Source organism: Condylura cristata, unplaced genomic scaffold, assembly GCF_000260355.1.
Source record: "Condylura cristata isolate star-nosed mole 26May11 unplaced genomic scaffold, ConCri1.0 scaffold00007, whole genome shotgun sequence".
Classification (NCBI taxonomy): Eukaryota; Metazoa; Chordata; class Mammalia; order Eulipotyphla; family Talpidae; genus Condylura; species Condylura cristata.
In genome coordinates, this window is record NW_004567108.1 from 36,562,130 (window position 1) to 36,578,372 (window position 16,243).

The 16,243-nt window shown below is 34.5% G+C and overlaps 1 protein-coding gene across 2 annotated transcripts in view; it reads right to left on the reverse strand.

Annotated features, from left to right (window-relative positions):
- The window catches only part of POLK (polymerase (DNA directed) kappa), a 61,238-nt gene that overhangs the window by 8,503 nt on the left and 36,492 nt on the right, over nucleotides 1-16,243 (reverse strand). Inside the window, exons 5-10 of one of the 2 annotated variants that reach the window (XM_004678201.2) lie at nucleotides 14,901-15,032; nucleotides 11,005-11,158; nucleotides 7,135-7,359; nucleotides 5,901-6,025; nucleotides 2,794-2,960; nucleotides 457-489 (exon numbers count right to left, since the gene is read on the reverse strand). In XM_004678201.2, the coding sequence (XP_004678258.1) occupies nucleotides 457-489; nucleotides 2,794-2,960; nucleotides 5,901-6,025; nucleotides 7,135-7,359; nucleotides 11,005-11,158; nucleotides 14,901-15,032 (836 nt within the window). The remainder of the gene's footprint in view (nucleotides 1-456; nucleotides 490-2,793; nucleotides 2,961-5,900; nucleotides 6,026-7,134; nucleotides 7,360-11,004; nucleotides 11,159-14,900; nucleotides 15,033-16,243) is intronic. The other variant, XM_012721826.1, reaches the window with a different exon arrangement.

Below are 16,243 nucleotides of genomic sequence, written 5' to 3' on the forward strand. Positions count from 1 at the left end.
TACCTCAAAACAATAAGGTTCCAACAAGATTGTAAACCAATGAACTAGATCATCTCTAAGCTCCCTTTCATCAATATCTAATGAGATAATTCTTACTATCATTCATTACTATAAGAAGAGTTTCCAGAAGAATTTCAATTGTCACTTTTTAAATTTCCCAAATAACTACCCAGTTTCATTTTTTCTTGAAAATAAGGTTATAAACTAAGATATGAAACCTTAAAATGCTTGGTTTTCACTGAATAGGAACGTCAACATCAAAAAAAATATTTTTCCCATTGAGAACACAATAAGTGAAAATAATAAAGCATTATATTGGGATATTTACTTTAGAAGAGTCAACTGCTGAAAAGTATTATTTGATTTACAAATAGATTTAATTCCAGTGATCGCATGCTAAAATTAAAAATTAGTTAAAAATAACATGAAGTATGAGTAATACATTTTTAAAGTTACCTCTCAACACTCATGCTTTTCCTCTCTCCATCCCTTGAAATAAAAAAAAAGTTTTTATTTGCTTTCTCAAGGAAGATTTAGTTTCTTTTAGTTAACTAACATATTAACTATTGTATAAAGATCTTAACAATATTTTGATTAAGTTTTATCAATTATAAATTAAAAAAATAAAACTATCACCAAAGAATGTAGACATAAAAGATGCTACATGTGTTGTGGATCAGTCTATAGTTTTCAAGGAGAACAAATCTGAAAATAGGTAGATATTATAAACTGTTTCTATTAAATGCCTGCCCGAAAATCAAAAGCCACAACTTATAAAAGCCAATAGGAGATGGTAGCATAGTGGCTTGGATTTACAGGATAGAATTAAATTTGAATAACTTAATATCAATTTTCTAGTTTTTAACATAATAAAATAGCTTTGCTTTCATGTATCTTATTAATTATTCGTTAAGACTCTATAGGACTTCAGTTAAAATTTGGTAGATAGCAATAGAACAAGTACTTGAAATAGGAACCATCTTGTTTGGTTAGATACTAGCTGTTAGTATCTTAGCAGTTGCTAGTTTAACCTGGTTAGATACTGGAAGTAACTGAAGCCACTTGAAACAACATGTACATTTCATGTAATAAGTGACCTTATTGTGAAATTAAAAGTTTTTCTAGGCCTTGGGAATATGATGCTAAACAAAAAAGTCCATTTGCCTACCCTGAGAAACATATCACAGTGGAAGAGATTAAGCGATATGGAAGTAAATAAAGGAATGCATTAGAAGTTGAAAAAGACTACAATTTTAAAACTAAAGCAAAGTAGGGGAAGAGAGAATTTGTACAGAAGGAAAGTGAATTTTGCCATTTTATATTGTTATAAATTACCTGTAAATTTTACTTAAAAGTATTACATGCATCTCTGAATACCAAAGGCTCTATCTAATATGTGCTATGTTATATCAAGAACTACATTGTTTTCAAGCACTGGAAATAAGAAGAGGATAATTTTTGCATTAAAGAAAGTTTTATCCCTTATTATATTCAAGTGCTAGGCTATTTACAGTACTGAGAGGTTATCTGTTTCTTATTTTTCATTATGTACTCTCAAAGTCAAAGTGTGGTAACTGTTCTGATGCAAAAGAATGAGGAGCATGAGAGATGGGAACAGCAGCACCACAGGCCTGGCGATCTCTAGGATACTGACTAATTGAATCTATTTTGTATGCCTCCTCACATAAAAATCCTGTTTTCCTTTAGTTTAAAGAGTATAAAGGAGTTATTTTAAGGTCAGGCCGAAAGGATGACAAAATTATAAAAATAGTACTGAGTGTTAATTGACATTATTTAAAAAAAAAATCTTCCCCATCCCCAGCTGTGCACTCTTCTAGCTCTAGGCACACTTTTTTAAAGACCTGGATGAAAGAGTGGGAGGGAAGAAAACATAGGGGCTCTCCTCTAGCTGTTCTCGATTCTCTTAGATCTTCTGGCCCCTGTAGATCTCTGCCTATGAATGGCTGCTACTAAGCTCACTTAGCACAAGTCTCTTTGCCTTTTTGCCTTCACTTGTTGATTTGGTTATTTTCTGTTTTTCACACTGCTCTGTAAACTCCATGAAGGCAGGCCTTGTTTTGTTTATTGCCTATTACCCGTAGTGCCTGAAAGAGGGACTAACACAAAGTCAGTACTCAGTATTAAATGAATGACTCACTTACAAACCTGGAAAAGACAAGAAATATAGTTAGTTCATGAAGGAGCATCAGACTTCCCAATTTAAAGGGTGAATTCTGGAATAGGTATCATCTTTCTTTCCTCAACAATATGACAGTATTCTTTTTTTTTTTTTAAAGATGTATTTATTTACACACCTAGAACTGGGGTATAGGCCAGAGGTGCAGAGGCAGTGAGAGGATTCACCAGAGACAGAGTGGGGAGCAGAACAGGCAGATCAATAAAGTACACTACTGAGGGGAGCAGCGGGCGGGTCAGGAGAGGTCTGCCACACTATGTGGTTCATTTCCACGGCCGGGAATTGAACTAGCACTAAAGTGCCGTGTCCTAACCCACTGCACCACCAGGGAGGGCCTGTATTTTTATGCTCTGAACAAAGGAAAAGCAAATCAGAAAAGAGGACTCATTATTCCTCTTGTAATCTATCCAGATGTAGCCCAAAAACCTGGGAGTGATTCATTATCTTTTCCTTTTCTTCCATATCCAATCTTTTAGCTCTAATTCAAAAATTATATTCTGAATTGAGCTTTCTTAAATTTTAAAACATGTTAATTTTACAGCTTCCTTCTTGGGGGTTAAAACTATTATGTCAGCAAATGATACAGGAGAAGTTACCTTGCCAGGTGTGTTGAACCTAGGCCCAGGGAGATTTGAAGGAAATAACGCCAAGATGTTTCAGAGAAAAGGAGAGAAAGTAATGCTGAATGTTGGTAGAGTTCTGTACAAGTAGTAATTCCAAGGGCCTTTAACATTTTCTCTGTGACTTTTCCTACTCCAGAGACCTAGAAGAAAATAAGTATTTATCAACACATTTTTAAAGTTAAGGTAAAAACGTATTTCATTATACTTTTATAATCACTTAGGTTATGAAAAACCAATAAAGGTATGATTACCTTCACCAGTTGTACAAAAAAGGTTAAAAATTCACAGAATTTAAAAAGCATTTTAAAAAAGAGAGTTGTATGGTCATGTAAACTTGGGAAATGGTGAGGCCAGAAGTGCAGGGGGTGAGATTTACTGGAGACAAAGTGAGGAGCTGAACAGGCAGATTGACAAAGTACACTACTGAGGGAGTAGCTGGCGAGACAGGAGAGGTCTGCCACATCATGTGGGTCACCTCCTTGGCAAGGCATCAAACTTGACAGCTTCATAGTGCTTCCCACTGCGCCATCAGGGAAGGCCCTAAATAAATTTAAATACTCAATATATACTGCTATCTTTTTGACCCACCAACATGAGTAGTTCTAAAATTATTTGGCCCTAGAGTCCTTTTTAATGAACACATGTTTGCATTTTGAAAAATATACTGGATTTTATAGAGAAAGCTGTCATTCTTTTCATTCCTGAGTATCATATTTGCTATTCATTTGAGGTATGTGCTTTTATCATATTTATATATCATTATATTATATTCAGTATATTTATTATATTAAAGTAGCTTCCTTCTATTCCATCTTGTTTAGAAATTTTATCATAAATGATTGTTGAATCTTATTCAATAGTTACTCTGAATCAATTGATATCAAATGATTTTTATGGAGATGATAGATTACATTAATTTCTATGCCTATATTAAACCATCCTTTCACCTTGAGATAAATTCTACTTGATAATGGTGTATAATCCCTGTAATATACTGATTAATTCAATTTGCTAGTATTTTTTTTATTACAAACGTTTATTTTTACATCATTTTGTACATTTTTTTTCCATCTCAATTGTAATCCCCACGGGTTTCCCATCACCAAGTCTCCCATGTGCCATCACCATAATCCCATGCATTTCCCTTCCCCTCCCCCCGTTTTTTATCCCATTCCCCACTCCACCCCCACAAAATGTCTCTGGTATATGGGTGTTCATTATTTTTGTTATTTTCCGCCTGGTCCATTATACTCCTGCTATGAGTGAAACCATCCGGTATTTTTCTTTCTCTTTCTGGCTTATCTCACTAAGCATGATCTTTTCCAGTTCCATCCAAGTTGCTGCAAAAGACATGTGTTTCTCTTTTTTGGTTGCTGAGTAATATTCCATTGTATATATGTACCACATCTTTTTTATCCAGTCATCTACTTTTGGGCATTCAATTTGCTAGTATTTTGTGGAAAAATTTTACATCAATGTTCATCAGGATATTGGTGTATTATTTTTTCTTCTGCTGTGTTTGCAATATTAAGGTAATATTTGGCATCATACAATGTAATAAAGAGGGCTGCTCCTTGTATTTTTTTAAAGATTTATTTATCTATATATACAAGTGCTGGGTGCAGGCCAGAGGTGTGGGGGGTGAGAGGACTCACCAGAGGCAGAGTGGATAGCAGGATCAGTGGATTGACTGAAATACACTGCTGAAGCTAAGAGGTCTGCTGTGCCATCTGGGTCACCTCCCTGACCGGGGATCAGACTTATTCTTCATTGGCTCAGATAGCTTCATAACCCCTTGAGCCATCAGAGGCCCTCCTTCTTATATTTTTAAAAGCAATTTGAGCAAAATAGGCATTGATTCTTCTTTAGAAATTCAATAAAATTTATAAAGCCACCTGGTACTGGGCTTTTGTTTTTTGGAAGATTTTTTTTTCATTACTATTTCAATTTCCATGTTTGTGATTGGTGAACTGGTAAAACCATTATGAGGGGAATCTGTATTTACCTGAAAATTTTAAAATTAAAAACAGAAATACCACCTCTTGGCCACAGAATATGAAACCCATCAACAACAAAAAAATCTCTATGTTCTACAACATCTATTATAGTAATATTTACAATAGCTAGAACACAGAAGCAGCCTAAATCTCCTTTGATAGATGAATGGGTCAAAAATATGTGGTAAATAAATACTGTGGAATACTACATAGTCACAAGAACGGACAAAATGTAGTCATTTTCAAAAAAAAACAGGGAATTTGAAAAAAATTAAATTTAACAAAACAAGTTAGAATGATAATTTGACAATGTAAAACACTTTTAAAAATGACTGAATTTAAACAAACATCCTGAGGACTCTGAGATTAAGACCGGGGGAAGGGGAGGAACAAGGGGCAAAGGGATGTTGATGGGGGAAAAATAAAATGTCATTCAATTATATATATTGAATAGCAATGCTTTATTGCTATACCTTAAATACAATAAGTTATTCATCAATCTTTATATATTAGATACTTTGATACAAGTTTTCTTTAAGCATTGAAATATACATTATTTTAATTCAGTCCTAAAACATCAAATACTGTATAGTGCAATTATTATTTAAAAATAAATATGTGCAAAAAAAAGTCTTTAAAAAAATGATAACTCCCATAACTCCTGAGGGATCATTTTACCACTTTAAAAATGGCAAGATATTATTTTTTTTTTTGTCAAAAACAATTAAAATTCTAAATATCTTTCAAGTACCATGCCTATGAATCTGGTAGCAATCCAGACTTTTGATCTAAGATAGTGTATTATGTTACAACTGAAAGACTCTCACAAATATTTTTTTTTATTTCTCTTCTCCTTGGCAAGGGTACACTTAAAACTCTATTACCTATTATTACTTCAACTTTTTCAGCAAATAAAATGTCTAAGCCTTATTTTTAGGGGCCCATAGAAAGATTTCTTCAACTGCAAATAATTATCTATAATAGCTCTTGATGTTTTAACAAATATTAGTTTCCTCCTAAATAGTATCTCTTCAGAACTCAGACCATAGATAGACAGATGATAAATTTTATAAACAATCTCACCTTTCTAATGGGTAAGTCCTTGATGAAATCCATCACAGCTTGTCTGTTGGGGAGAATTTGGTATTGTCCATTTGGTTTTTTCTTATCACTGCATACTTTTGCTAACATTGTATTTGGGGCAATGCCTTAAAAGAAGAATACTCAGATGACTCAAAGAAGTTGATGTGTATAATTTTTAAATAAATGACTGCAATATGGAAAAAATATTAAGTACAAAATTTCTGAAATGATAGGGATGCTTCTTTAAAAATAAAATTTGATTATTAACGATCCCTCTAAGGCTTGCTGTGGCTTTAGATAAGGGAAACACACTAATAATTGCACAGTAGAAATAACAGTTAATTCCCCATGACACTAAGTAATTTGAGTTTACTTAGTGATCTCATTATTAGTTCACTGTTATTCATAAGGATGTAGTAGTGTCTTATAGGAAAGATCCAGAATATTATTAGGATGTATATTTCCTCTTTGAAAAAGATTTTTGTATAGATTACCCATGTTAAGAAGATAAAAAAGAATTTCAGTTGCAGTATATCTAAATCAATGATAAATAAATGTATGCACCCTTTTTTTGTTAGTCACAAAACAAATCACCATTTTCTGCAAGATGTTTTGTAACCAGGAATCTTTATAATTAAATAACTTGAAATAGGCATATGATTAAGTAGATCATATCAGTTCTTATACACATCTCTACAATTTATTATCTATTTTTTTTTTTTTTGCTTTAGGATAGAGAAAATGACTGACCTAATCATCATGAAGCTTTTATGAGTTAACTTAGGGTCTCATGGTGAACATCAGTTTCTATGCTAAGTCACAGTGACACCCTCATGGTTACTGACATACATGAAACTGTTTTAATCCTTACTAGATGGTTCCAGGTTTCTGAGTTGCCGTTTCTTCTGTCTCCTACCTTGTGGTCATTTTGGCTGTCTCTCCTATCCTGGAGACAGCTGAAATCTTCCAAATCCTATCAAAATATATTTTGTACTTAAAAAGGATGGCTATCTGAGATTTGTTAGATTTTTCTTTGGGTTTATAAACTCGTCTGCTTAATTCCAAGCTACCCATGGTTAACAGCACTCTAATAGGTAACGTTTTAGAAGCTGAATAAAAAAACAGACAAGTGTATGTTTTACTATAAGAAACTATTAATAATACACTTGAATTAGCCGATGTGAATATTATAACCATCAATATCTTTTTTATCCATCAATATATTTTTTAGTACCTGCACTAGCTGTCAGTCTTGTTTTTTGTTCGATTCTGAAACGAATTTCCTTTACCACTTCCTCAGCAGATATTCCAAAAACAACTGAATTCTGGAGTAGCTGAGGGTTATTTTGTTCTTCAAAGATCACTGGGCAGGAATCCTCAGGAGGGGTATCTTCAAAAAGTAGTGGAGAAATGGATCCTTCAATTTCACTCAGTTTATTAATATCCGTTTCTGTTTTATCTAAGTGATAAACAAGAATTGTAATTCACCTTAAGAAATATACTTCATATATTAGGTTTGTCTGCATTCTTTCTAAGGACAAAACAAATCTAGTTTCAGTTTTATTTCTAAGAGCCAAGATAAAAACTTACATCTTGGTAATTCTAATTCCAGGTTTTTCTTAAAAAGAATACATCCATTTTTATAGCATACATCTTAAGAGGAAATATTCTATGTGAAAACAACTTAATTTTGTACACAAGTTAACTGAAACAGAATTGCACTTAGATTCACATTACTTTTTTCTTAAAAAGTAAAAATAAAAACTTTTCCATTATTCATCTCTGGGCGGGAGGGGGGTGGTAGAATTTCTTAGATTTAAGTTTAGGAGTGTAAAGAAGGCATGAAGCAATCTAGAATAATTATGCCTGAAAAGCAAGTTTTGCTTTAAAAGAGAAAAATACTCAAATTTTCTTCATTTAATGGAAGAAAAATTTCAAATGTCAATATCATGTGCCGGTTTTAACTTTGACTTGCTTGTTTATAAAGTAACACTTTACAAAAGGCACATTTGAAATAAAAATTATTTCTGGAAGTTATACTTCTTTAAATAGATACATTATTTCTGGAAGTTATACTTCTTTAAATAGACACATTCTTAAGGTCTGATCAGATTAACTGTGGTCTAACTTTAAGACAAAGAAGTCTTTATTACTATCAACAAACTATAAACTAACATTATATTTTAAAAACAAAGTGAAAATACCAATCTGTTTATTGCCTCATTTTATTTATATCTTTCATACCTCGACTATCAAATACACTAAAATCTATATTGATCCTAAAAATGTAGTCAAACAAATCCATTAAATACTTTTCTCTCTGGGCTTAATGGAAGTTTAAATGTATTTATAACAACTAAGATTAATAACAGAGCTATATCATCCCATTTCATAATTGTATTACATATAAATATTTTTCAAATTAAGATAAATGTAGAAGCAAAATGAACTTAACCTTTTAAGAAAATATTCTCAGCTATTGTAAATAATGACAAACATCTGATTAATTTCAAATTTTGAAGAATGTAGTATGAACAGTTAGAGGGTTTTTAAATCTGAATCCGTAGGCCAGATCAAAATACACCTTATAGTCAAAGTGATATTAGCTGTTATTTATGGGCATCAGTTCTTTTTCCTTCCATATTTTGGTTTTACAATACAGAGCAGGTCAAGGGGATTAAGACTGTAGCACCGTTGATAGGTTATCTACCGGGACCCCTTTTTCTCTACCTGAATGGATAGAGCGAAGATAAAAGAAACTGTAGAAAATCTGCAGAATAAATGAGGTAACAGCCCTGCCTTCTGCAAAAGTCCTTAAGCCACACTGTGTACCAAATGTCTTTAGGTGAGTCACTCTGATGGTAGAACACTCTAATGGAGGCAAAAAAACAACACTGTAGTGCTGCCTTCCGGGTTCATTGTTAGAGTTATTGCTGAATGACATGGTTACCTTTTCAATCTGTCACTTTTTTGTTTTAACATCCTTGTTTATTTTTTTCACAGCATAGGGCTTCTCCCATCAGGTGTGGCCACTATAGTGTACTTTTCGGAAAGCCTGGCTGGGTAACTAACTGCTGAAATTTGCTCTCTGAAAGAAATATCTTTGTAATCCTCATAATTGAGGCCTTCAGAGTTCAAAACTATGTTTTCTTATAATCTTCAGCACCAGGAGAAAAGCATCCCTTCTGGATGGCAAGTGCTTAAAGGTGTATAGTATTTCAGTTTGCTATTAATACATTGGCTGGCGCTCACCATCCAGATCTCTATGGCAGAATAAATACAAGATAATAATAATAGTAATTTTTATTATTGGTAGTTAGCAATACTGTTCCAAAGACTGGACCTTTTTAAAAAGGGAGCAAACAAAATTGCCTTGGACTTTAGGTATCAATCACCTACCATGACTCCAACTCACTTTGACAGCTTCTCATGTATAATGTGGAACAGATATGCCTGAAAGTCCAGTTCACAGGGGTTATATATGCAGGAAAAAAAGTAAAACTATTTAAATTGCTTAAAAATATGAGCTATATGAAGAGGAAAGTACATAAAAGTGTTAAAAGCAATAGATATTAAAAATTACTTCCTTATAGCCTCACTCACATTGACACATCCTCATAATGAGTTTGGACTTATAACAAATGAAAAGAACATTAGTAGAGAATGAAAACATGTACCAGAGTGCCAATATGTGTGCGTTTTAACATACTGTGAAATAGTTACAGGAGGCCTTCAGGGGATTCTCGGATTTTACCTAGAAGGTTCCTCTCCCTTCACAATGAAAATAAAAAGAACTAACAAAATTAAGATTTTAAAATGACATAAGGCATTGTGTGCCACTTCCTCCAATAGTTAGAACAGGCAAAGATAACCTGTCAATCCAACCTTATGCTCATTCATTGTTTAACACGTCTATTGAAAACAGCTGCCCTTTAGGGCTTTAAATACCAATGAAGGACCTCCTTGGTGGTGCAGGGATTAAAGATCAAGCTAGAGCCAGTCACTGTAGCAGCAGGAGTTCATCCTCAGAAGGGAGCTAACCCAGACAGAACAGCAGACCTTTCCTGTATCTCCCACTGCTGCTCTCAGCAGTTGTTTCAGTATACCTTACCTGTTCTGTTCCCAACTCTGTCTCTGGTGAATCCTCCGAGCCCCCACTCCTGGCCTACACCTCAGTTCTTATGTATAAAATAAATAAATCTTTAAAAATATAAATAAATACCAATGAAGTTGTGATTTGATGTTCACATTAAACTTGCTCCATAGATTTGACCACAAACAATATGACTCAGAACTTGATGCTGTTGAGGATCCACCACTTGCTTCAGGGAAAGTCACATATCGATTTCCCAGTACTGCCTGTCCCCACCAAAGCAGTTAATTAGGTTTTCATGTGAACCGTAGCTGTGAGTTATGAGCAAACTCTGTCTCTACCTCCTTTCAAAGTGAACATTGCTAGGGGTCCATGTCAGCTCCAACATTAAGAATAATCATAAAATTGACAGGTAGCTGAGTAAGTGTATTAGTTCTGTGCTACTTGGCCCTGTTTAGGATAGTTAATAAAGGGATCATCTGAAAATCCAGTGAAACTCCTGTTTCATTGAATATAAAAGAATCAAATAAGGTGTACTATAAAGAAGGGTGATGGGAAATTATTCATTTGGCAAGGTTGAAAACAGTCATAATTGCTGTATAGTCAATTATAGAAAACTTCAGAATGAAAGGGAAACAAACCAATATTTTCATGTTCAAGGTTAAGGTTTTTTAAAAAATCTATTTTCTATTGACATCTATACCAAAGTCAACTTAAACAGATAATTGCCTCAAATTCAATGCAATCTAACCCTTTGTTAGGAAAAGATCTGATTTAAATTAGTTTGTACAGGGATTCTGCAATCTCCTAAAGGCTAGAGATTTAAAAACTCTTTTGGTTTGATTCCCCACACTTAACCCAAAAAGCCAGCTAGTATATTGTAAGTTTCTGAGTTTTTATTTTTAATAATTTTCATAGTTTTACCATTTATACAAACTAATGATTTAACAGAGTCAACTCAAAAGTTTTTTGTTTACGTTCCAGTTTTGATTGTTCTATTAAATTGCTTACCATTTTCTAGAGAGTTCCCTGTTGTGATGAAATGTTTTCTTTTGTCCTCTGGCCAACTCTGTCTTTCCTGTAAGTGCTTTGTTATATTCAAGTAGGCTTCATCAAGACTCATGGCCACAAAGTTGGGGTCATACTCAGCAAGTATTTCCTTAACCTTCAAAAGGAAACAAAAAAACAAAATGATTGAAATTTTGCTTCCTCAGCAAAATCTGTCATATACAGCTGATAAGAAACATTAATAATCTTACTTTGCAACTATAGTAATGATGCTGCAATCAATAATCACAGATTTAGGGAATAAATGATTTACTATCAGGCAAATGTGTCCAAATTCTCTTTTATATTAAGATAGACCATAAAGGCAAATGACCATGAAATAATTTCATTTGATACAGCCTCTACTTAGCTACATATACCTAGATATAGTAGGTAAGTAAAATAAGTCTCAAACAGCAGAATTCTGATAGACATAAAAAATGGTTAAGCAACATAATTGAATTGCTTACCATTTTCTAGAGTAGAAAAGTAGAAATAAAAGTGGCAATAATGGATCCTGCTGGTCAAAAGTAGAAGTAAAATTGGCAATAATGGATCCTGCTCCCCATCACCTTTCATGGTGGCTTTGGCTCATTTTAAAAAGAAATAATCTTACATAAAGGTACTATGTAATGGTTGCTATAGAAAAGAGGTTTAATTCAACTATTACTGTATGTACATTAAACCTCACACAAAACCCCACTAGTACATGTGTCTATTAAGGAAAACAATGGTTAATTATTGAGATTTAGAGTAGGGAAAGATGATAAAATCTGTAGTCTAAGTATGTGATTATAAAACATGATGGAGAAAAGTCTGGAGTTCTGTCTTTGGATATAAGAAATACAAATATAGAACAAAATCTCAATGTGATCCCAGAAATTCCTATTTACATAAAATTGTTTTGTTATATAAAACTATGGACTTTTAGCCATAGAATTGTTAACTGAAATTATAAAAAAATTGTTGCTAAAATAGTGTGTATTAGAAAAACTCTAGGTGAACTATATTTCTATTTAAAAGTTGTCTGTTGTATCATGAGAAAACTTTATTTGATTTTATTTTTTAAGATTTATTTATTTATTCACACAGAACTGGGGTACAGGCCAGAGATGCGGAGGGTGAGAGGAGACAGAGACAGAGACCAGAGACAGAGCGGGGAGCAGAACAGCAGAACAGGCAGATCGGCTGAGTACACTGCTGAGGGGAGCAGCGGGCAGGCAAGAGAGGTCTGCCTCGCCATGTGGTCACCCCCGGGGATCGAACTCATGGGGAAGTGGCTTAAGCTTCTTAGTGCCATGCTTTAACCCCCTGCACCACCAGGGTGGGTCCTTTATTTGATGTTTTATAAAAAGAAAGCTTTTTAGCTTAATGTAATTCTGAACAGTTGAGTCAAAGACAATTTTAGAAAATGGTGACAGAAAACTTAGTCACTGTTTACTCAGAGTACCTTTATTAGTTTTGTACATGTAGAAGAAGCCATTTTTACTCAAATGAATGTTTTTCTAGTGAGAATGAAACTCTGTAAAGTCTGTAGTTGGCAGCCAACTGAGATTACTTTGAAAGAGAAGTACTCCCTAAAGACAGATGAGCACTCACTAACTTCCTCTAGTGAGGACACTGCTTTCAAGACAAAACACACACCTTCTAGTAAAAATCAAGCACCCTTGTGGATAAAAAAGTGACTTTTTCTTAAACTTTAAAGCCACGCCATAAATATTAATGCATTCGTGGTCAGTAAATTTGTGCTGTAGTTCATTTACAGCTGAGAACCCATCTGTTCTATGCAAATACTCTAGCTAGTTCTGCTCGAAATTAAAGGTAGGTATTTTTTTCCAGATGAAAATAGACTAAAGGTAACTAACATGATTAATTCTCCTTGTCATACTGAGAAGGACTTTTAAAAAATTCTTTCTTGGGCCTTCCCTGGTGGCACAACCGGTTAAAGCACAGCACTGTGAAGTTACCGCAGCCACTGCAGCTTGAGTTCGATCCCTGGTCAAGGAGGTGACCCACAAGGTGCAGCCGACTTCTCCTGACCAGCCCACTGATGCCTCAGCAGCGTTTTTCAGTACATCTGACTGTTCTGTTCTGGTGAACCCTCTCACCCTCCCCCACCTCTGGCCTATACCTAGTTCTGTATGCATAAATGAATAAATCTTTTTTTTTAAAAATTCTTTCTTACAAAAGACTTTGAAATATTTCACATTTAAAAGGCCATAATAGGCCCTCCCTGGTGGTGCAACGGGTTAGGATGCAGCACTGCAAACTGGCCACAACCGCTTCAGTGAGAGTTTGATCCCCGCCCGGGAGGTGACCACATGGCATGGCAGACCTCTCCTGACCTGCCCACTGTTCCCCTCAGCAGTGTACTTCTTTGATCTGCCTGTTCTGCTCCCCGCTCTCTCTCTGGTGAAGTCTCTCACAGCCCCAGTACCTCTGGCTTGTACCCCAGCTATGTATGAATAAATAAATAAATCTTTAAAAAAAAAAAAGGCCTAATAATTATGACTAGTATTTTATCTCTTTCTAATAATATAGTAAAAGAAATACACAGTAACCAATGTGTATAGTAAAAGAAATACACAGTAACCACAGTAACCCCCTCTCCCTCCTCCCCACCTTTTCAAAGGTAGGCACAAAAGCACTTGCTTCTACAGACTGTTTTGAAAGAAGGAAAACAATTATTTTTTTTAAAAAATTGAAGCAGGGTATTGTTTTTAACTGGGGAGAGTTCATTTCTAGGGGAAATGAACTGGAATACAAATAAGATGTACAAATCTAAATACTATTTGAATGACTACATGGTAATAGGTACTAAGCCATAACTTAAGTGTTTTAATTCAGACAAGTCAATAACAACTGCATTTTATCATGATCTAAAAAGATTTGATGTACCATTCTAAAATTTCAAGTTATGTTTTGAGTTCAAGTACTAGCATTATTCGAGTTCAGTTTTGAGCAAAAAGGCAAAAAATTAATCTTTCATGTGACAATTTAAGCAATTTTAGTGGAAAGTTATCTTTATACTTCAGAGATCCTTTTCAGAGCAATGGATTCTTTCCTTTCTTCCAATTATCAGTTTCTTAGACATTAAGTACTTTAAAGTATCTTCACTAAATTGTATGGAAAGCAACTAATCAAAATTCTTTTGTTAGTATTTAAAAACACTGATAAAAATGAATCAAGAAAAAAAGCTTAAAATGTTAAAATTAATGATTTGAATAGATTCCATAAATGATAAAAATAAGGTGATTCTAGAAAATGTATATTGTATATTAAGAAAAAAATAGCTAAAATTAATTTATATTATAATGAGCCTATTCAAAGTTTTCTAGGGAAATAAGAGTTTTCCTCTTTTTTAAGATTTATTTTTATTTATTTATGCATATAAGAACTGGGATCTAGGCCAGAGATTGGGGGGAGAGGGGAAAAAGATTCACCAGAGGAAGAGTAGGGAGAACTGGCAGATATACTAACATACACTCCTGAGGGGAGCAGCAAGAGAGATAGAAGAGGTCTATTGTGCCATGTGGGTTGGCTCTCTGACTGGGGATTGAACTCATGCTGCAATGGCTGGTGGCTGTTTGACAGTGCTGAGACTTTAACCAGGGAGACCTGATAAGAGAATTCTGAGGAGATAAAACATGTAGGAAAGCAAAGTTTTGGGAAGTAGATAGGTGTAATTCTGGATACCACATGCATTATTATTCAATATTAAGTTGAAGAGTGGCAGGAAGTGACTAAAATGATAAGCTATTAAGGCCAAATTCTAACATGCAAAGACATTTAAACTTGACTATGTAGGTGACAGGAAATCAGTGAAAGACTATTAAGTAAAGGTGAGACATCAGACTTACCTCTCTACTCACAGCTTGGTATTTGTCAAAGTTTGGGGGAACTATAATAAGTTGTGGGCAGAGTCTTTTAGCAATAAACCCTGGCATGGCTGCACGAACACCAAACCTCCTTGCAAGGTAATTTGAGGTAGACTGAAAGAAAATGGACCACATGAGAAAATATTGAAATATAAATGGTCATATAGATCAATATATTCATAAGAAACAAATTACTGATATGTATTTCCAAGGACATTTTTTTTTTCAAGTCATTGTTCAATTCAAGCTTTTATTTCATTCTATTACGATGTTCTGACATAGGATCTTTTCCCACGGCTGTCCCCATATTTATTATGTGAAATCAGGTAATAAGCAAACTATGTCAATAAAAAGGTTCTCTTTCCGGCCCTCCCTGGTGGCACAGCGGGTTAAAGCACAGCACTGAGAAGCTAAAGCCACTTCGCATGAGTTCGATTCCGGCCTGCCCCAGAGGTGACCACATGGTGTGGCAGACCTCTCCTGACCCGCCCGCTGCTCTCCTCAGCAGTGTACTTCCTCAATCTGCCTGTTCTGTTCCCCACCCTGTGTATGATGAAGCCTCTCACAGCCCCTGAGCCTCTGGCCTGTACCCCAGTTCTGTATGCACAAATAAATAAATCTTTAAAAAGAAAAAAAAAAAAAGGTTCTCTTACATTTCCAGAAACTAAATTTCACTGGTTTAAAGGAATATCTGTATATAGACTAAATATATGAAAGTTTGGATGCTAGTGGGTGATGTTATATGAAAGTAATAGTATAGTAACAGTATAATTATAAAGTGATACAGTAGCACAAATACTATAAATGTTACAGAAAAGTAACATATAGGAATTAATAGGATAGTATAAGAGCACAGATTTAAAATCTGCTCTACTAGGTATTTTGGAAATTTTTCATCTAGAACAGGAATCAAGGGTCTACTATATGGTTAACCAAATTAAATAAGTATCCAAAAGGAAGATTATTAACATTTGAGAGAACTTTAAAAATTAAGTTTTTATGGGCCCTCCCTGGTGGCACAGCGGGTTAAAGCATAGCACTGAGAAGCTAAAGCTACTTCTGCATGAGTTCGATTCCCGCCTGCCCCAGAGGAGATCCACATGGCGTGGCAGACCTCTCCTGACCCGCCCGCTGCTCCCCTCAGCAGTGTACTTCGTAGATCTGCCTGTTCTGCTCCCCACTCTGTCTCTGGTGAATCCTCTCACCCTCCACATCTCTGTCCTGTACCCTGGTTCTGTATGAATAAATAAAATCTTTAAAAAAAAATTAAGTTTTATTTCTAAGGCTTGAATATCTTTTCAGGTGAAAATTTCTGGCAAGGAGAC